The sequence below is a fragment of the Mobula birostris genome, unplaced genomic scaffold, assembly GCF_030028105.1.
Source record: "Mobula birostris isolate sMobBir1 unplaced genomic scaffold, sMobBir1.hap1 scaffold_2300, whole genome shotgun sequence".
Lineage (NCBI taxonomy): Eukaryota > Metazoa > Chordata > Chondrichthyes > Myliobatiformes > Myliobatidae > Mobula > Mobula birostris.
The window spans coordinates 22,100-44,648 of record NW_027275348.1 but is presented as its reverse complement, the minus strand read 5'-3'; the positions used below and the strand labels follow the sequence as shown (position 1 = coordinate 44,648).

The 22,549-nt window shown below is 46.7% G+C and overlaps 1 protein-coding gene across 1 annotated transcript in view; it reads right to left on the bottom strand.

Moving 5' to 3' along the window:
* Positions 1-22,549, bottom strand: part of tnip1 (TNFAIP3 interacting protein 1) — a gene marked incomplete at its 5' end in the record, with an annotated part of 49,505 nt that overhangs the window by 5,649 nt on the left and 21,307 nt on the right. The window contains 4 exons of the mRNA XM_072250228.1: positions 396-524; positions 5,768-5,899; positions 10,889-10,954; positions 13,298-13,387. Coding sequence (XP_072106329.1) covers positions 396-524; positions 5,768-5,899; positions 10,889-10,954; positions 13,298-13,387 — 417 coding nt within the window. The remainder of the gene's footprint in view (positions 1-395; positions 525-5,767; positions 5,900-10,888; positions 10,955-13,297; positions 13,388-22,549) is intronic.

The window sequence follows — 22,549 nt, the reverse complement described above, 5'->3', positions numbered from 1 at the left end:
TTGGTGTTCTGACTGTTCTGAGCATCACAGGCAGACTACACTGGCAATGGAATTTGCAGCAACACTTGCAGGCTGTCCCGCACACCCTTGGGAGTCCCTGCATGTAGATGACGATGCCTTCTCCCCAGCACGAGTGAGATGGGGAGGGAAGAGAGATCAGAGGCGAAGGGGGTCCTGAGACGGAGAGGTACGGATGGACAGGGTCCTGAAATGGGCTGGGGCAAAGGTGGAGCCCCTGACTCATGAGAGGGGCCGAGGTGGCCCCAGGTCAGTGGAGGGGGCTCAGAGAAGCCCCAAGGTGAGGAGAAGCACAGGAGGCCCGAGATGGAGAGATGTGGAGAAGAGACGCAGTTCAGGACATCCTATTGTAAAGCAGGGAAGCCGAGGCCACCTACCTTGTTGAGACGCTGGATCTCCTTCTCCTGACACTCCCGCTGCTTGGTCAGGGGGATCAGCTGCTCCCTCAGACACTGGTTCTCCTGCTTTAGCGTTTTAATCTCCGCTAAATACTTTTCCTTTTCAGTCTGAGGAGGTAAGACAGAGAGAGAGAGAGAGAGAAGGTGAAGGAGGTGAAACATTTTCTGTCTGTACAAGGTCCTGCTCCTGCTGCAGGCAAATCACACTCTTCACAGTGCCCCAAGAACAGGAGGGGATTAAAGGGATTAGTTTAATTTGTCACATCAAGACATATACAGGAAGTGTGTTGTTTGCATCAAATCAAATCAGTGTGGATTCTCCTAGGGCAGCCCACAACTGTCACCATGCTTCCAGTGCCAACGCAGCATACCCACAACTTACTAAAGCTAACCCACACAGCTTTGGACTGTGGGAGGAAACCAGAGGAAACTCCACAGTCACTGGGCGAACGTACGAACTCCGTACAGACAACGGCCGGATTTGAAACCTGGATCATTGGCCACAGTAAAGAGCTACGCTTCTGTGCTGCCCACTTCCTCAGAAGCCTTACGGAGATTTAGTACATCACCGAACACTCTTGACTGGTGTGGTAACACCTTACAGTGCCAGCTGTAGGATCAGGGGTTCAATTCCCACTGCTGTCTGTAAGGACTTTGTACGTTCTCCCAGTGACTGCATGGGTTTCCTCCGGGTGATCCGGTTTCCTCCCACATTCCAAAGGATGTATGGGTTAGGGTTAGTTAGTGTGGATATGCTATGTTCGAGAGGCAATGTTAGTCATTGTCTGCTTCTATCAGTTACTGTCACCAAGACCAGTATAATTAAGGCATAATAGCAATTTACATCAACAGAGTATGGCCATTATGAGAACATACCTCAGTCAATGACAACATATTGAAATATCAAAGTTTTACAGCCATATTTACTTAGAACAAAGAAGGTAGAACAGTACACACAGGAAAAGGCCCTTCGGCCCACAATGCTGTGCTGAACCAATTAGATTATTAATCAAATGGCCAACTAAATCCCTTCTGCCTACACAATGTCCATAGCCTTCCATTTCCCCCACATTCATGCACCTATCTAAACATCTCTTAAAGTGCCCATCTACCTCTGCCACCACCCCTGGCAGCGCATTCCAGCACCCACCACTCTCTCTCTCTCTCCGTTAAAAAGCTTTCCCCTCACACCTCCTTCACAAATTACCCCTCTCACTTTAATTACATGCCCTCTGGTATTAGACATTCCGACCCTGGGAAAAAGATACTGCCTGTCTGCTCTATCTACGCTTCTCTTAATCATATTGAATATATACACTTAATCAGATACTTGGAAGGAGAAGGGAAGGTTTCAAGACACAAACAACATATTTCACTGTATGTTTTGATGCATTTGTGACAAATAAAACTAATCTATCTTAAAACCTTATGGCAGTCCCAACACATGGAAACATCAGAGGCTGCCGAGAGAGGTGGGCACAGCCCGGTCCATCACAGGCACATCCCGCTCCACCTATCAAAGATCCCCACCATACGGACTATATCTTTTTCACACAGCTCCCTTTGGGAGGAGGGTACAGAAACATGAAATTCCACACCACCGGGTTCAGGAATGACTACCTCCCTTCAACTATTCAGTTGAACACTTTGAGAAACTTCTATAGGTATGTGGTGGAGAGTATGTTGACCGGACACATCACAGCCTGCTGTGGAAACACCAATGCCCTTGAATGGACAATCCTACAAGTAGTGGTGGATACAGGCCAGTCCATCACGGGTAAAGACTTCACCACCAGTGAGCACAACTACTGAAATGGTGCCGTAGGAAAGTAACATCCATCATCAGGGACCCCCACCACCCAGGACATGGCTCTCTTCTCGCTGCTGCCATTAGGCAGAGGTGAAGGAGTCTCAGGACTCACGGCACCAAGATCAGGGTGCAAAGTGCACAACTTCATTTCACTTCACTTGTGCTGACAACCTTCCTTTTCACCGCTGCTGTGAGCGGCCTATCGCCGTGGGGCTCACTGCGGCAGGCGAGTTGGCCTCTGTGCTCGCAGTGTCGCTCTCTTTCATTGGAGGAGCAGGATGGTACTGTGGTTCTGATTGGACTATTGTGTTCATGGACTGTGCACTTTGTCAGACTCATGGTTTTTATATTCTGTGTTCTTCACCGGTTCCTCTTCCATTTTGTTGTGAGGAAGTGGGATGGGGGGGTCAATGTTCTTGTGTTTTGTGAGGAAGTGGGATTGGGGATCGATGTTCTTGTGCTTTGTGTGAGGAAGGGGGGATTGGGGATCGATGTTCTTGTGTGTTTTGTGAGGAAGTGGGATGGGGGGGTCGATGTTCTTGTGTTTTGTGAGGAAGTGGGATGGGGGGGTCGATGTTCTTGTGTTTTGTGTGGGGAAAGGGGATTGGGGATCGATGTTCTTGTGTTTTGTGTGGGGAAAGGGGGATTGGGGGTTGATGTTCTTGTGTTTTTTGTGGGGAAGGGGGGATTGGGGGTTGATGTTCTTTTTTTTTGTGAGGAAGGGGGATTAGGGGTCGATGTTCTTGTGTTTTTTGTGGGGAAGGGGATTGGGGGTTGATGTTCTTGTGTGTTTTTTGTGGGGAAGGGAGATTATGGGTCGATGTTCTTGTGTTTTTTGTGGGGAAGGGAGATTGGGAGTTGATGTTCCTGTTGTTTTTTGTGAGGAAGGGGGATTGGGGTTGCTGTTCTTGTGTTTTTTGTGGAGAAGGGGGGGATTGGGGGTTGATATTCTTGTTTTTTTGTGAGGAAGAGGGATTGGGGGTCGATGTTCTTGTGTTTTTTGTGAGGAAGGGAATTGGGGTCGATGTTTGTGTTTTGTGAGGAAGGGGGATTGGGGGGTCAATGTTCTTGTGTTTTTTGTGGGGAAGGGGAATTGGGGGTCGATGTTGTGTTTTTTGTGGGGAAGGGGAATTGGGGGTCGATGTGTTGTGTGCAGGGGAGGGAGGTTTGGGGGGCTGATGTTCTTGTTGCATTTTGTGTGGGGAGAGGCCTTTGGGGTCAATGTTCTTGTGGTTTGTGTGTGGAAGGGGATTGGAGGTCAATGTTCTTGTTGCGTTGTGTGTGTGTGGGGGGGGGCAATGTTCCTGTTCAGTGTTGTGCAGGGTGAGGGGGTCTGTGTGCTGATGATTGGGATGCCATCCTTTTGTGTGTCGGCAGGGGTCTGATGTTTCTCTGCATGTGACTTTCATGTTCTTACTTTATTTCATGGCTATCTGGAGAAGATGAATCTCAGAGTTGTATATCGATACATACTCTGATAATAAATGAACCATTGAACTGTTCCCATCACTGAACTGTTCTCACAACCTACGGACTCTTCATATCATGTTCTCAATATTTATTGCTGATTTATTAATTATTTTTCTTTCTTCTTTTTGTATTTGCACAGTTTGTTGTCTTCTGCACTCTGGTTGAACACCCTAGTTGGTGTTTCTTTCACTGATTCTGTTATGATTTCACTCAGACCCCCATAGCACTGATTTGTTACAATGCAGTTATTCAATTCTTTATTGAAATCTTTGAAATTGACAAAAATTTATTGTAAATGGTTAGAACTTCTCAGGACTATTCCAGTAAATATTCAATCAGCCAATGAGAGCCCTTTACATCCGGCCTGAGCCACTCATAGACAATCAGGTATCAGTTCACGTCTGCCTGGGTGTGTGTGTGTGTGTGTACGTACTTGCTCCCTTGCTAATTTATTCCACTTTTTTCACCCACAATGCCCGGAAAACTGCCTGCAACCTGCAGCAAGGGTAACAGATCTAAGATATTTAGTGAGACTGCAAGTGGTTACGACGTCTGGAAGCTGGTGAGCGTCAGGTTGAAGTTGGTGCCTCTTTGAAATCTGCAGTGTTCACTGATAACGACCCTGACTGGGAGTGAAGAACTCAGGCAAAGAGAGGTGATCTCAACATGACTTCCTGCTACCGAGAACTGCTTCATGAGAAGAAACAAGAACAGGCAGTCAAATCTCGATCAACACACATAAAAGTTGCTGGTGAACGCAACAGGCCAGGCAGCATCCCTAGGAAGAGAGAGGTACAGTCGACGTTTCGGGCTGAGACCCTTCGTCAGGACTAACTGAAGGAAGAGATAGTAAGAGATTTGAAAGGGGGAGGGGGAGATCCGAAATGATCGGAGAAGACAGGAGGGGGAGGGATGGAGCCAAGAGCTGGACAGGTGATTGGCAAAAGGGATATGAGAGGATCATGGGACGGAGGCCCAGGGAGAAGGAAAAGGGGGGGAAGCCCAGAGGATGGGCAAGGGGTAGAGTTAGAGGGACAGAGGCAGAAAAAGGAGAGAGAGAGAGAGAGAGAGAAAAAGAACATATATATTAAATAAATAAATAAATAAATAAATAACGGCTGGGGTATGAGGGGGGAGGTGGGGCATTAACGGAAGTTAGAGATGTCAAATCTCGACACCTACTGGAAGAAGCAGCCAAAGTTAGAGGACCCACAGGCTGGTCCCTCCTCTGAGATGCAACCACTACCGGGTTCCCTCCGCTGCTGTTCTGCCCTGTGTTGCTGCCCCACGGATGTACAGGATAGGCCTCTTTGTGTGTCTGTTACTCCATGAGATATTGTACATACATAAAATAATATCCTGCATCTCCGGTTTGATTATTTTTTCAGGCACGCATGTTATAATGACCTGGCATAGCGCTGAGTTACACAGTGCTCCACCTGCGAGGAACGCATCCTCAGTGTTAATCAGGGTCTGAGTGTATTATTCTATAGGTTTATTGAGTATGCCCACAAGAAAATGAATCTCAGGGTTGGATATGGTGACATAAATGCACTTTGATAATAAATTTCCTTTGAACTTTTGAACCCACCTGCTCAACCCTAACCCTACCTCAGCAAAGGAACACTTCGATCGTGGGATTTTTTGCAGACGCCCTGTTGTGTAGTCTTTTTCTTCACCGGACAGCCCACGGAGATGCCATGTTCTGTGTGGTGTCTGTACCGACGTACCTGTGATGCTGTAAGTAAGTTTGTTGCTGAACCTGTACCTCACCTTAACTGCGCACACGGCAAAAAACCCGACCTGACTGCGATACCAACTCTATCGGCCGATAAGGAGTCGCGTGTAATCTTCACGATGCAAAACGCAGAGGGTGAGGGTGGGAAACAGGGTGGGAGGGTAAGGGGGGGTGAAAAGATTAGAGGGTTAGAGGGCTTTGGGCGGGGGAAGACTAGAGGGTGTGGAATGTGGGAGAGACCAGAGGTGAGTGGGGAGGGGGGGAGAGACCCAAGGGTTGGGGAGGGGAGGGAAGAACAAAGGGTGGGGGAGGTGGCACATGCCACGACCGCACCTCTCCGTTGTCGAGCTTGGATTTAGCCAACAGCAGCTTCCTGTCGAAGTCCCGCTGCTTCTCGTCACAGGCACTCTCCCTCTCGCTCAGCTCCCTCTGCGCCGAGGCCAGTCGCTGCCTCAGGTTCACGATCTGCGGGAAGACCAGAGTCAAACTGGATGGCCAGCCCCATAACACCACCCTGCGCCCCGCACCACGACTCTCGAAGCGACGCCTCAGCCCACCCAACAGAACCTAACCGATGCTCAGTTTAGAGCAGTGGGAAGTGGCTCGCTTGGAAGGGCAGAACACAGGCTCAATGGCAGATTCTTTCCAGTGTGGAGGAACAGACGGTAGGTCATGTTTGACCAATCTGTTGGAATTTTTCGAGGAGGTTACCAGGAAAGTGGATGAAGGGAAGGCAGTGGATATTGTCTACATGGACTTCAGTAGGGCCTTTGACAAAGTCCCGCATGGGAGGTTAGTTAGGAAAATTCAGTCGCTAGGTATACATGGAGAGTTGGTAAATTGGATTAGACATTGGCTCGATGGAAGAAGCCAGAGAGTGATGGTAGAGAATTGCTTCTCTGAGTGGAGGCCTGTGACTAGTGGTGTGCCACAGGGATCAGTGCTGGGTTCATTGTTATTTGTCATCTATATCAATGATCTGGATGATAATGTGGTAAATTGGATCAGCAAGTTTGCTGATGATACAAAGATTGGAGGTGTAGTAGACAGTGAGGAAGGTTTTCAGAGCCTGCAGAGGGACTTGGACCGGCTGGAAAAATGGGGCTGAAAAATGGCAGATGGAGTTTAATACTGACAAGTGTGAGGTATTGCACGTTGGAAGGACAAACCAACGTAGAACATACAGGGTTAATGGTAAGGCACTGAGGAGTGCAGTAGAACAGAGGGATCTGGGAATACAGATACAAAATTCCCTAAAAGTGGCGTCACAGGTAGATAGCATCGTAAAGAGAGCTTTTGGTACATTGGCCTTTATTAATCGAAGTATTGAGTATAAGAGCTGGAATGTTATGATGAGGTTGTATAAGGCATTGGTGAGGCCGAATCTGGAGTATTGTGTTCAGTTTTGGTCACCAAATTACAGGACGGATATAAATAAAGTTGAAAGAGTGCAGAGAAGGTTTACATGGATGTTGCCGGGACTTGAGAAACTCAGTTACAGAGAAAGGGTGAATAGGTTAGGACTTTATTCCCTGGAGCGTAGAAGAATGAGGGGAGATTTGATAGAGGTATATAAAATTATGATGGGTATAGATAGAGTGAATGCAAGCAGGCTTTTTCCACTGAGGCAAGGGGAGAAAAAAACCAGAGGACATGGGTTAAGGGTGAGGGGGGAAAAGTTTAAAGGGAACATTAGGGAGGGCTTCTTCACACAGAGAGTGGTGGGAGTATGGAATGAGCTGCCAGACGAGGTGGTAAATGTGGGTTCTTTTTTAACATTTAAGAATAAATTGGACAGATACATGGATGGGAGGTGTATGGAGGGATATGGTCCATGTGCAGGTCAGTGGGACTAGGCAGAAAATGGTTCAGCACAGCCAAGAAGGGCCAAAAGGCCTGTTTCTGTGCTGTAGTTTCTATGGTTCTAAGGTTCTAGGGGACCTGGGGGTCATGTTCATGGACTCTTCACAGTTGCCACACGAGTTGATAGGGTTGTTAAGAAAGTGTACAGTGTTTGACGTTCATTAGTCGGGCATTGAGTTCAAGAGCCATGAGGTAGTGTTGCAGCTCTATAAAACCCTGGCAGGACCACACTTGGAGTATTGTGTTCAGTTCTGGTCACCTCATTGCAGGAAGGATGTGGAAGCTTTCAAGAGGATGCAGAGGAGATTGACCAGGATGCTGCCTGGATTAGAGAGCATGTCTTATGAGAACAGGTTGAGTGAACTCGGGCTTTTCTCTTTGGAGAGAAGAAGAATGATAGGTGACTTGATAGAGGTGGACAAGATGACAGGAGGCCTAGATTGAGTGGACAGCCAGAGACTTTTTCCCAGGGTGGAAATGACTAATACAAGTGAGCATTATGTTAAGGTGACTGGAGGAAAGTATGGCGGGGGGGGGGGGGGGCGGGGAGTCAGAGGTGGGTTTTTACACAGCGTGGTGGGTGTGTGGAACACTCTGCCAGGGGTGGTGGTAGAGGCAGACGGATGATAGAAAAATGGAGGGTAACGTAGGAGGGAAGGGTTAGATTGATCTTGGAGCAGGTTAAAGGGTAGGCACAACATTGTGGGCCGAATGGCCTGTACTGTGCTGTCATCACCTTTTCCTATATTCTATCATCACCTTGTTTGGTGATATAGTCATAGTCACACTTTATTGATCCTGGGGGAAATTGGTTTTTGTTACAGTTGCACCATGAATAATTAAATAGTAATAAAACCATAAATAATTAAATAGTAATATGTAAATTATGCCAGGAAATAAATCCAGGATAATATGCTCAGTCTTCCAAGTGTCTCCAGTTTCACAGAAGAGTACAGGATCCTTAAGGTCGCCATAGCCGGGGGAGGTAGTGGGGACAAGCTCCCAATACCTATTAAATGCCCCCAATGGCGTGCATCTCAAATAGCCTCTGACAACCAAGTCCAGCTCCTGGCCTTCACATGTACTTTAGCTACTAAGCCCGGCAGAACCGTTTCTACTGACAGGAGAAGGGGCAAAAGTGGGTTACTGGCGCCTTAAAGCCAGTCATTTCAGGCAGGTGGGGCTCGTCAGCCGTGGTTGGCAGCTCAACTAGCAGAAGGAAAAGTCTGATCTCAAACCTCCGCAGCTTTGTGGCTATACCCACTCATGGGGAAGGCTTCAGGAGTAAACCCTGAGGGAAAAATCCGGAGCTGGCAGCCTTACATTGAGCTCAACGCTAAGTGGCATTACTGCTGTTAGAGTGACTTTTGGGTTCAGGTCATTTACATTTAGTAAATGTTTTTGGCTACCAGTCTCCTGTTCCTTAAAAATGTATTGTGGATTTAATTTGGAACAATGCATTCATAAAAAAGCTGTGAATCCCAGTCCAGACAATGCTGGCGTCAGAATCAGGTGTGAAGTTTGTATCTAGTTTCAAAAGAAAACATTGTACATACTTCCCAACCTCGCACTGCTATGGGCGGAAGTTCCCACTTGCTTCAAAAAGGCAACAATTATCCCAGTGCCTAAAAAGAATAATGTGGGCGGCCTTAATGACTATCGCCCGGTAGCACTCACATCGACAGTGATGAAATGCTTTGAGGGGTTGGTCATGACCAGACTGAATTCCTGCCTGAAGACCACAGTCTGTGCGGATTGGTGATAACATCTCCTCCTCGCTGACGATCAACACTGGTGCACCTCAGGGGTGTGTGCTCAGCCCACTGCTCTACTCTCTGTATACACATGCCTGTGTGGCTAGGCATAGCTTAAATACCATCTATAAATTTGCTGACAATACAACCATCGTTGGTAGAATCTCAGGTGGTGATGGGAGGGCGTACAGGAGTGAGATATGCCAACTAGTGGAGTGGTGCCACAGCAACAACCTGGCACTCAACGTCAGTAAGATGAAAGAGCTGATTGTGGACTTCAGGAAGGGTAAGACGAAGGAACACATACCAACCCTCATAGAGGGATCAGAAGTGGAGAGAGTGAACAGCTTCAAGTTCCTGGGAGTCAAGATCTCTGAGGATCTAACCTGGTCCCAACATATCGACGTAGTCATAAAGAAGGCAAGACAGCAACTATACTTTATTAGGAATTTGAAGAGATTTGGCATGTCAACAAATATACTTGAAAACTTCTATAGTTGTACAGTGGAGAGCATTCTGACAGGCTGCATCACTGTCTGGTATGGAGGGGCTACTGCACAGGACCGAAAGAAGCTGCAGAAGGTCGTAAATCTAGTCAGCTCCATCTTGGGCACTAGCCTACAAAGTACCCAGAACATCTTTAGGGAGCGGTGTTTCAGAAAGGCAGCATCCATTATTAAGGACCTCCAACACCCAGGGCATGCCCTTTTCTCACTGTTACCATCAGGGAGAAGATACAGAAGCCTGAAGGCACACACTCAGCGATTCAGGAACAGCTTCTTCCCCTCTGCCATCCGATTCCTAAATGGACATTGAAGCTTTGGACACTACCTCACTTTTTTTTAATATATAGTATTCCTGTTTTTGCACATTTTAAAAAATCTACTCAATATACGTAATTGATTTAGCTGTTTATTCATGATCATGTTTTATCTTATTTATTATTTTTTTCTCGCTCTGCTAGATTATGTATTGCATTGAGCTGCTGCTGCTAAGCTAACAAATTTCACGTCACATGCTGGTGATAATAAACCTGATTCTGATTCCTTTGATAAATATCGAGCTCCATGTGAGCCAGCAGACCTTTCCACCAAAAGTGTCTCCATATGATGCCTGCAGTATTTTGTTTTGTTGAATAAGGAAGTTGCTTTGTATCTACCAGTAATTTTCTCCGGCGATTTCATTCACGCAACAACACTTGCCATACCGCTGGTGCTGAACTATATTGGTCTCTGTTGTTCCTTTGGATTCATCAGCAGCGTGGAGAGGGGGAGCTTGCCACGTGGGAAACAGCTTGTTCTCTGTATCATACTGTCCAGAGTTGTATATCAGGTAGACAGTTGGGACGCAACATCCTGATCAACGGAGAGCCTCAAAGAACATTACAGCACAGTACAGGGTTTTCATTATGCCAATCTGTTAACCTACTCTACGATCAATCTAACCCTTCTCTCCAATGTCACCCTCCATTTTTCTACCATCCATGTGCGCAATCCCCTGACTAGTAAAGGCCAACACAACATTCGGCATCTTAACCACCCTACCAGCCTGAAGGGAGTGTGGGAGAAGACGATGGGATGTAACCGAGTGGCTGGTGTTTGGCATAAGGACACAAGAAATAAGGGCAGGAGTCAGCCATCTGGCTATCGAGCCTGCTACACCATTCAATAAGATCATAGCTAATCTGGCCATGGACTCATCTCCACAGCATGGGTTCTGCAGGCTACAGGTCTTGTTTATGTGCCTGTCCTCCCCACACCAGGCTGTTTCTCAGCTCACCCCTCACCATCATTTGGCCCACCCACCCACCCACTGGTGCTGCCTGGCCTGAGCTTACCTTCTGTTCATACAGATGTTTCATTCCCCGAAACTGCAGATCCCACTGCTTGTTCACGTCTAACAGCTGGAGACAGAAAACACAACATTATCACAGCTCGCAAAACGTGCCCGTTTGCATCGCCGAAGACAGGCCATGCATGGTAGCCATGGAAACCCCGGCCTGCTACCCCAGCGAGATCTGGTGCCCAGGAAGGATACCGCTGAAGATTTCTATGTCAGACCGCAAGCAATCTTGGGCCCCGTATCTAAAGAATCATTAAATTACACGACGGGGTCGCGTAGGGGGAGCGATGGGGGCAGTTCGTAAGGAGAGAAAACCTTGGGTCGAAAAATTGGAGGTGCAAAGGGACCTAGGGACGATAGCTCAGGGTTCCCTTAAGGATAACTTGTAGGTTCAGTTGGTGATAAAAGAGGCAAATGAAATGTTGGTGTCATTTCAAGAGGACTAGAATATAAAAGGAAGAATGTTCTTCTGAGGCCTTACAAAGCATTGATCTTACAAAGCAATGATCTTACAAAGCGATGATCTTACAGAGCATTGGAATGCTCGAGCAACTCAGCAGGTCAGGCAGCATTACAGGACTATGCAAATAGTGGACAGATGAAGGAAAGACACAGCTTTAGTGGGGAAAATATAAGCGTAGCTATTTTCTAAGTGGGGAGAGAACTCTAAAATCTGGCTTGGGAGTCCTCATGCAGGATTCCCCTAAGGTCAACGTGCAAGTTGAGTCTCTGGTGAGGAAGGAAAACGCAATGTTAGCATTCATTTAAGAGGACTAGAATATAAAAGCAAGGATACAATGCTACAGCTTTTTTTAAGACGTTGGTATGATTGTACTTGGAATATTTGCCATATCTAAGGTAAGATAAGACTATAAGACATAAGAAGAGAATTAGGCCATTTGAAGCGTGTATTAAGGTTCAAATTCCTTGGTGTCCACATTTCCAAGGATTTCACCTGGTCCCTGAACTCCTCCATCCTGATCAAAAGGGCGCAACAGCGCCTTTATTTCCTGCAGAGCATGAAGAAAACTCACCTCTGTCCCAGGATACTGACGGACATTTACCGCTGTACCATTGAGAGCATACTCACCAACTGCATCTCAGTGTGGTATGGCAATTGTCCCGTAGCGGACTGCAAAGCACTCCAGTATGTGGTGAAAACTGCCCAGTGAATTATCGGCACCCAATTGCCCACCATTGAGAACATCTACCGTAAACGCTGCCTGGGCATGGCGAAAAGCATTATCAAGGATGCATCTCACCCTAACCATGGACTTTTTACTCTCCTCCCATCCGGTAGGCACTACAGGAGCCTCCACTCCTGCACCAGCAGGCACAGGAAGAGCTTCTTCCCTGAGGCTGTGACCCTGCTGAACCTCACATCACAGCGCTAAGCAGTATTGCACCCATATTGTACTGTCTCAGTACTTTTATATTTATGTGCTGTAGCACTTACTTTTTATTCTCAGTTATTTTGTAAATAACACTATTCTTTGCATTTCTGGTTAGATTTTAACTGCATTTCATTGGCTTTGTGACTGTACTCAGCACAATGACACTAAAGTTGAATCTAATCTATTTATTATAAATTACTATAAATTGTACATTGCTCATTTAGATGGCGACGTAAAGATTTTTACTCATGTATATGAAGGATGTGAGTAATCAAGTCAATTCAATTAAACATTTCACCTTTCACTCTTAACCTATGAACTCTAGTTGTAGTCTCACCCGACCTCAGTGGAAAAAGCCTGATTGCATTTACCCTATCTGTACCCCCATAATTTTACAATACCTCAATTGCATAAACCTCTCAAAAAGTGACCCCTCAGCCTCCTAGGGGAGGGAATGAAGTCCTAACTCAAGCCCTCCAATCCCAGTGACATCTTCATGAAACTTTTCTTACCCTCTCCACCTTAATGACACCCTGGGCAACCAGAACCACACATAGTACATGGGCCATTCTCCTCTCCTATCAGATTCCTTCTTCTGCAGCAATTTACATTTTCCACCAATCACTTCCCACCTTCTTACTTCATTCCCCCCCCCCCACCTAGCTTGACCTATTGCTTTCTTGCTTGTTGTCAGTCCCCTCCCCCACCTTCTTATTCTGGCATCTTCCCCCTTCCTTTCCAGACTTGATGAAGAGCCTCTGCCCAAAATGTCGACTGTTCATTCCTCTCCATAGACGTTGCCTGACCTGCTGAGTTCCTCCAGCATTTTGTGCGTGTTACAGTTCTCCAAGTACAGTCTCACCAACGTCTTGCCCAGTTCCTGTACTCTGTGCCTCGACCAATGGAGTAGGAGGGGGAGAGCCATCAAGAGAATGGGTGGGTGGGGGGAATAAAGGGAGTGAGTTCACCCCTTTCCAAGCGTGGGTAAATCTTCATTTCACAACACTTGCCTCTTTCCTTTGAACTTCCAACGCTGCCACTTTCTTCTCCAAGATCTCCATTGAATTTCTGTCAGGTGGCCGCTCTCCCGCTTTGGCATTCTGGGGGGAAAGCATGACCCGGTGAGATTTACGTAGAACATACATCACGGAACAGAACAGGCCCTTTGGCCCGCAATGCCCTGCTGACCTCTTAATCGGCTCCATGTTCACTCAAACCCTTCCCTCCCGCACTGCCCTTCTATTCTCTGTCACCCCTGTTCAAAGTACATATACGTCACTATACACAACCTTGGATTCATTTTCTTGCAGGCGATCACAACAAATACAAAAAAACTCAATAGAATCAGTGAAAAGCCACACACAAGATAGACAAACACCTAATGTTCAAAAGACAACAAACTGCAAACAGGATAAACCCTGCTTTAATAAATAAATAAATAAATAAATAAGCAATAAATATCGAGGACACGAGATGAAGAGTCCTTGAAAGCGAGGCCATGGGCTGTGGGAACAGTTCAGTGATGAGGTGAGTTGAGTTATCCCCTCTAGTTCTATGTGCCTGTCTCAGAGACTCTTAAAAGTCCCTAATGTACCTGACTCCACCACCATCCCTGGCAGTGTGTTTCCCATGTCTGACATTCTCTGCATAAAGAAACTTGCCCTGCACATCAGATTTGAAATTACCCCCTCTCACCTTAAATACATGCCCTCTGGTATTAGACATTTCACTCCTGGGAAAAAGATACTGTCTGTCTACTCCATCAGTGCCTCTCAATTTGGTGGGGGGAATTGATTAAAAATGTGGGAGGAAAACAATGGGATTAATAAATGGCTGGTCGGCAGAGATTTGACGGGCCAAAAGGCCAGTTTCCATGATGTACAGGGGATAGTAGTAAGAATACACACAAAAGAGACCGGAGGGTGGGGAAGAAAACACAAACAGGAGCCTGTTTCCTGAGGCCCCTCGGTTCCGAGGCTGTATCCTCTGGTCTTTGACTCTCACACCATACGAAACATCCTCTCCACATCCACTCTACCAAGGCCTTTCACCATTCGATAGGTTTCAGTGAGGTCATCCCTCATTCTTCTGAATTCCAGAGCCATCAAACACTCTTCATATGACAAGCCATTCGATCCTGGAATCATTTTCGTGAACCCCCTTTGAACCCTCTCCAGTTTCAACACATCCTTTCTCAGATTAACCCAAAACTGCTCACAATAACTGCAAGTGAAGCCTCACCAGTGCTTTATATAGTCTCAACATTACATCCTTGCTTTTATATTCTAGTCCTCTTGAAATGAATGCTAACATTGCATTTGACTTCCTCATCATAGATTCAACCTGCAAATTAACCTTTAGGGAATCCTGCACAAGGACTCCCATGTCCCTTTGCACCTCAATTTTTTGTATTTTCTCTCCATTTAGAAAATAGCTAACCCTTCCATTTCTTCGACCAAAGTCCATGACCACACACTGTATTTCATCTGCCATTTCTTTGACGATTCTCCTAATCTGTCTGTCCTTCTGTAGCCTCTCTACTTCCTCAAAACTACCTGCCCCTCCACCTATCTTCATATCATCTGCAAACTTTGCCACAAGCCATCAATTTCATCATCCAAATCATTGATGTATAACGTAAAAAGAACTGGTCCCGAAACAGACTCCTGTGGAACACCAGCGGTCACCCGCAGCCAGTCAGAAAAGGCTCCCTTTATTCCCACTCTGCCTCTTGGAGTGACTTCCGCAATTTTCCAGTCTTCTGGAATCATTCCAGAATCTAGTGATTTTATTATCATTAACCTTGGAAGATCATTACCAATGCCTCCACGATCTCATCAGCCACATCTGGTCCAGGTGACTTATCTACTTTCAAACCTTTCAGTTTTCCCATGAACCTTCTCTCTAGTTAACCTCACACACTTCATGACTCCTGACACCTGGAACTTCCACCATACTGCTAGTGTCTTCACAGTGATGACTGACACAAAACGCTTAGGCAATTTGTCTGCCAGTTCATTGTCCCGTTACTTCCTCTCCAGTATCATTTTCCAGTGATCCAATATCCACTCTCACCTCCCTTTTACACTTAAGTATCTGAACAAACTTTTGGTATCCTCTTTAATAGTATTGGCTAGCTTACTTTCATATTCCATCTTTATCTTCTTAATGACTTTTTTTAAAGTTGCCTTCTGTTGGTTTTTAAAAGCTTCCCAATCCCCTAACCTCCCACTAATTTTTACTCTATTGTATGACCTCTCTCTGACTTTTATGTTGGCTTTCACTTCTCTTGTTAGACACAGTTGTGTCACCTTTCCTTCAGAATACTTTCTCTTTGGGATGTACACATGCTGTGACCTGCAAATTGCTTCCAGCCATTGCTGCTCTGACATCACCCCTGCCGGTGTTCTTTTCCAATCAATTCTGGCCAACTCCCCTCTCATGCCTCTGTGATTCCCCTTACTGATATATCTGACCTTGGCAGGAGCAGGAGTTGGCCATCTGGCCCGTTGAGCCTGCTCCTCTATTCAATAAGAATATGACTGACCTGGCCATGGACTCGGCTCCACCCACCCCTTAAGCCTTAATTCCCATTGAACTTTGAACTTTAATGAGGTAACCCGCACCTGCTTCTCAGGGCAGTGAACTGCACAAATTCACTACTTTCTGAGAAAAATCATTCTTTTAAAAAGATAAATATTTTTAAAGATTAGCTATATTTGTTACACGTGCATTGAAACATCAGTGAAATGTGCTCCTGTCCCATGATCTTCTCATATCCCTTTTCCCAATCACCTGTCCAGCTCTTGGCTCCATCCCTCCCCCTACTGTCTTCTCCTATCATTTTGGATCTCCCCCTCCCCATCCCATTTTCAAATCTCTTACTAGCTCTTTCTTCAGTTAGTCCCGACGAAGGGTCTCAGCCCGAAACGTCGATTGTACCTCTTCCTAGAGATGCTGACTGGCCTGCTGCGTTCACCAGCAACTTTGCTGTGCGTTGAGTGAAATGTGTTGTTGGCCTCAATGATCAAAGCAGTCCGAGGATGTGCTGGGGGCAGCCTGCAAGTGTCTCCACGCTTCCAGCACCAACATAGCACGTCCACAACTCACTAACCTTCACCCGCAAGTCTCTGGAATGTGGGAGGAAACCACGCGGTCACAGGGAAAACGTGCAAACTCCTTTCAGGCAGTGGCGGGGATTGAACCCTTCTTGCTGGCGTTGTAAAGCACTGAGCTAACTGCTATGCTACCGCGACAGCCCTCCGTTTCTCTTCATCTCCATCCTAAATCAATTCCCCTAAACCTTGAGGCTATGTCCCCGGATCTACTCTCACTCACCTGTGGAAACAACGTTCCTGCCTCCATCTCATCACTAACTTATATAATTTTATAAGTTTCTATAAGCTAACGTTTCATTCTTCTGAATTTCAGCGAGTATAGTCCCAGGCACAATCTCCCCTCATTGGCTAAACCCGTCATCTCTGAATCAACCTGGTGAACCTCCTCTGCACTGCCTCCAAAGCCAGTATATCTTTCATCAAGTATGGAGACCAGAACTGCACACAGTACTCCAGGTATGGCCCAACACCTTACATTCCATCTGGGTAGCCTCCAACCTGACAGTGTGAACATCAATTTCTTCAACTTTCGGTAATTGCCCCAACACTTCACCATTCCCACTCCCCTCGCTCACCTCATCTCATCTTCTTACCTGCCTATCACCTCCCTCTGATGCTCCGCCCCCTTCCCTTTCATCCATGGTCTTTTAACCTCTCCTGTCAGATTCCCCCTTCTCCAGTCCTTTATGTCTTTCACCAATCAACTTCCCAGCTCTTTACTTCACCCTTCCCTCACCTACCACTCTGTATTTCTTTCTCCCCTCCCCCACCTTCTCATCTTTTTTTCCAGCCCTGAAAACATTGTACGTTTACTCTTTTCCGCAGATGCTGCCTGACCCACTGAGTTCCTCCAGCATTTTGTCTGTGTTGCCAAGTGTGGCCTCACGTGTGCCCTGTAAAGCTGCAGCATAATCTCTCTGCTCTTAAATACAATCCCTCTAGCAATGAAGGCCAACATTTCATTTGCCTTTGTGATAGCCTGCTGCACCTGCAAGCCAGCCCCCTGTGATTCACACACAAGCACACCCAAGTCCCTCTCAACCACAGCACGCTCCAGTCTTCACCGATGCAGAAATATTACAGCTGGAAATGGCTAAAGGTTTCCGTTCCCAGGAAGCTACATTTCAGTGCCTGGCTTAGCTGAAAATGATGCTTGTTTGCTAAGCAAATTCTGTAGGTGCATTGTGCGGAGGAACTGTCCCGAGACTGTAAACAGAACCATCAGGCTTGGGAGAATTAGTTCTGCCTGACAGGATGCCAGCATCTGGTAGCTTCCGTGGATACTGTTCACAATGTCGGTCAGGTCACAAAAGGCCCTGCGCTGTCTGTGCGCGTAAGAGAGAGTCGATGAACAATCTCCCTCTGTTGGTCGGGTTGGGAATGGATACATCAGCAAGCTTCTCTGGCAGAAAGAGGCAAACAGACAAACACAAGGGATTCTGCAGATGCTGCACACGCAGAGTAACACATAGAAAATGCCAGAGGAGCTCAGCATCTACGGAAATGAATAAACAGTCATCATTTTTGGCCGAGACCCTTCATCAGGACTTCTTATACATTTCCCTCTGGAGCCAAATTTTGTATTCAAAAGATAAGTTTATTAGTGGCTCAATTCTCACGTGCACATCAAATCAGACAGTGAAACGTGTCACTTAGGGGAACATGGAAGTGCCGCCACCCTTCCCACACCAACGTAGCGTGCCCACAACTTACTAACCCTAACCCAATTATCTACAGAATGTGAGAGGAAACCAGGGCACCCGGTGGCATTTAAGAGTCGCTTAGGTAGGCATGGTAACTGCAAAGAATGGAGGGATATGAATACTGCGTAGGTAGAGGGAGTAGATTAATTAGATGTCATTACCTTGGTTAGTCTTACACAACATCGTATCTGAAAGGCCTGTTCCTGTGTTGTGCTGCTGTGTAGTTCAAGAACATGGCTCACTCCCACCTTCCCGGGGGGAATAAATGCGGGTCTCACTGGCAACATAGGGATCCTATCAGTGAAAACTAAGCCACATACACACACAGACAAAATGCTGGAGGAACTCAGCAAGTCATTCTTCTGACTTCCGATGAGTATAGTCCTAGGCCACTCAATCTCTCCTCATAGATTATCCCATAGCACTCAGGACATAAGACCATAAGACACAGGAGGCAGAATTAGGCCATCAGGCCCATCCAGTCTGCTCCGCCGTTCAATCATGGCTGATCCTTTTTTTCCTCCTCAACCCCAGTCTTCAAGAAGCGATGTGTCAAAAACAAGACATCCATCATGAAGGACCTCCATCACTAGAGTCGTGCCCTCTCTCATGCGGAAGGAGGTACAGGAGCCTGAAGGTGTGTGTCTGTGTGTATATAGTTTATATATACATTCCAATCATTGTCTCCAGTGGGGGTTACGACAGTACTCGCCACTGTAGCTCATTTTGTAGCCCAGCATTTCTAGGACTGCTGCTGCCAATGCATGTATCAGGTTATTATTGGTCACAGTTATGTTGGAGGTTGCAATTGTGAGTTGTGCTTCATTGGCTGCTTCAAATGAGCTGCCTGTTGGAATTTTATCACTTTCTGGGGAGCTGAGTTCATTGACAGACAGTCGCCAGTTTAGCTGTGATCTTCTCTCTGACTGCAGCAGCCGGCGTCGATATGCCCCGAGGTGAGGATCGGACTTGCATCTCCCGTGATACTATTACCTTTGCGCCATCTGTGAGTTGTGGAGGTGGGGTTTGAACTCGTGTTTCCTGATCCGATCGGTTCTGCAGTGATGTTGCTGTGGTGCATCGTGATTATCTGTCTTCCAATGCAAGATGCGACAGTAATCCTCTGTTGACAATGTTTGACCGCTGGGTAACCGGTTGTTTTTCCGTGAATGTGGATGGTGGTCTTCGTTGTTGCCAGAGTCCCACATGTGCTTGGAAGCCAAGATGAAAGCCACAAGGACGGAGGTCAGCAGACTAACTGAGCTGCAGAAGAGTGGGAAGACCAAAGATTCATACTGGCTGCTAAGGAAGGACAGAGTTATGTCCATAGCCGAAGCCCTGAAAACTGGCAAAGGACAGTTAACAGCTCTGGCTACCAGACTACAGAGGTACACCAAGGACGCAGAGCCCAAGCAAATAAATGCACTCTTCTCCAAAGAACCAGGAAAAGTATTTGCACAGTTCCTGAGCAACAACACACCAGTACCTGAACCAACCAAAACAGCAACTGAGGAATATGGGAAGAGTATTTGGGAGAAAGAAGCATCACATAATGCAGTGCCCAATGGCTGAAAGACCAACAAGTAAGCCTCTGGGATCTCCCGGAGGAAGAACCAGTCACCATCACAGCAGATGTCCAGCAATGGGCAGCAAGTATGAAGAACTGAACATCACCAGGGTCAGACATGATCCACACCTATCGGCTGAAGAAACTAACAGCAGTACACACACAGCTGGCAGCTCAAATGAAGCAGGCTCCCACCCTGACTGGATAACTGAAGGAAGGACAGTACTCATAATGAAGGATTCTCACAAACTACCAGCCTCCAACATGCCTGTCTATAACATGGAAGCTCCTATCAGGCATCATAGCCAGCAAGCTGAAGGAACATGTATGTAATTCCCTGAGCCCTGCTCAGAGGCAGATTGGTAATGCAACCAGAGACTCCAAGCGCCACCTACTGGTAGACAAAGCAATCATGCAAGGCTCCGAGTCCAGGCAAACCAACCTAAGCACAGCCTGGATCGATGACAGAAAGCATACCACTTAATGCTCATTACATGGATCCTGGAATGTCTATCTCTGTACAAGGTCAGCAAGACACTAGGAACCTTCATCAAGAACTTAGTGGGCCGTTGGAGGACAATGCTAGAAGTTAACCCAAAGTCAATAGCACAAGAAAACTCATCAAGGCTGAAGGAGTCGAGTTACCTGAAAGCCACATACCACATGTACAGGACAGCTACAAATTACCGGAGATCCTGCAGGTGCATGGAAGCCGCGATGAGAACACAAGGAAGGCTGTAACATCCAAGTACCTCCAAAGAATGAGACAACTCATAAAAAACCAGCTGAATGGGAAGAACCAGATCAGAGCCATCAACACATTCACCCTACCAGTCATCAGATACCCAGCTGCACTAGTGTGCTGGCCAAGGAACGAACTGGTAGCCACTGACATCAAGACCTGGAAACTACTAACAGTACCTGGAGGATTCCATCCAAAGTCCAATGTTGAGCAACTGTACACCCGCTGGAATAAGGGAGGACCGGGACTTGGAAGTGTCAAGCCCACAGTCCTGGAAGAAATGCGAAACATTCATGTCAGGAAGATGGCCTTTAAAGATGACCTACTAGAATACCTCAGACAGCAGGCAGGGGATATGGAAATGGGTGAAGCAGAGCCAGAGGACCAAAGGCCATAACAGGACAAGCCACTGCATGAGATGTTCCATCGCCAGATATGGCTGACACAAGAAAACCCTACCAACGGCAGGGCTGAGGGACAGCACAGAGGTGCTGCTCATGGCTGCACAGGAACAGGTGCTGAGCACGAAAACAATGGAAGCCAGGGTCTACCACACCAGACAAGACCCAAGATGCAGACTGTACAAGGAATCCGCTGAAACCATTCAGCACATAGTAGCAGGGTGCAAGATGCAGGCAGGGACAGTATACACTGAACGACACTACCAAGTTGCAGGAATCGCGTACAGGAACATCTGCACTGAGTATGGATTGGACACTCCCAAGTCCAAACGGGAAACATCCGAGAAGGTGGTGAAAAATAACAGAGCTAAGATCCTGTGGGACTTCCCAATACAGACTGATAAGCAGGTACTGGCCAACCAACCAGACACAGTAATACTGGACAAGGAACAGAAGAAAGCAATAGGAATAGATGTGGCAATCCTGAATGTCAGGAACATTGGGAAGAAAGAATATGAGAAGCTGGAGAAATATCAGGGCTTGAAAGAGCAGATAGAAAGGATGCAGAAGGTTAAAGCCAGAGTAATCCCAGTGGTAATGAGAGCACTTGGAACTGTGACAGCTGGACTGGGAAATGGTTCCAATAAATCCTGGGAACAGCATCTGGGATCTCGGTCCAGAAGAGTGCACTACTGGGAACAGCAAGGATACTGCGCAGAGCCCTCACTCCCAGGCCTCTGGTAGAGGACCCGAAATTGAGGGAGAAGTACATACATGCGCCGCCCATAAGCGGTGAGGAAAAAAATTGTGTGTGTGTCTCAAAGTCAGTGAATTTTTCATCAGGCCAGGAGATCAGAGGTATACGCACTGCGCCGTAATCCTGATGAAGGGACTCAACCGAAACATCTACTGTCCTTTCCGCTCCACAGAAGCTGCCTGACCTGCAGAGCTCCGCCAGCATTTTGTGCAGGCTGCTTTGTTTTCAATGATGGGATCTGTGTGTCGCACGTCAGACCATAAGACACAGGAGCAGAATTGGGCTATTTGGTCCATTCAGTCTGCTCCACCATTCCATCATATCTGATTTATTATCCCTCTCAACCCCATTCTCTTGCCATCTCCCCACAACCGTTGACACCCTAATCTGATCTTTGACTAATCAAGCATCTGTCAGCCTCTGCTTTACATATGCCCAATGACTTAGACTCCACAGCTGTCTGTGGCAATCAGTCCTGCAGATTCACCACTCTTTGGCCGAAGGGATTTCTGCCCACCTCTGTTCCAGATGGACATCCCTCTATTCTGAGGCTGTACAAAGTACACTTATTATCAAAGTATGTATGCAGTGTACAACCCTGAAATTTATCTTTCCCACAGACAGCCACAAAACAAAGAAACATCATGGAACCCATTCAAAGGAAACATCAAATACCCAACATGTAAAAAAAAAGAACAAATTGTGCAAACAGCATAAAATGAGCAAAAAACACAAGATAAAACACCAAAACTACAGAGTCATTGAAACAGTCTAGGATGTTCAGCTTAGTTCAGTTGTTTGTTTGGTGTGTTTGTGCGTACACACACACATCCTCCTTTTAGAATACCACTTCTCCTTTGGGATGTATCTATCCTGCGCCTTCCAAACTGCTCCCAGAAACTCCAGCTATTGCTACTCCACTGTCATCCCTGCTAGTGTTCCCTTCCAATCAATATTGGCCAACTCCTGTCTCA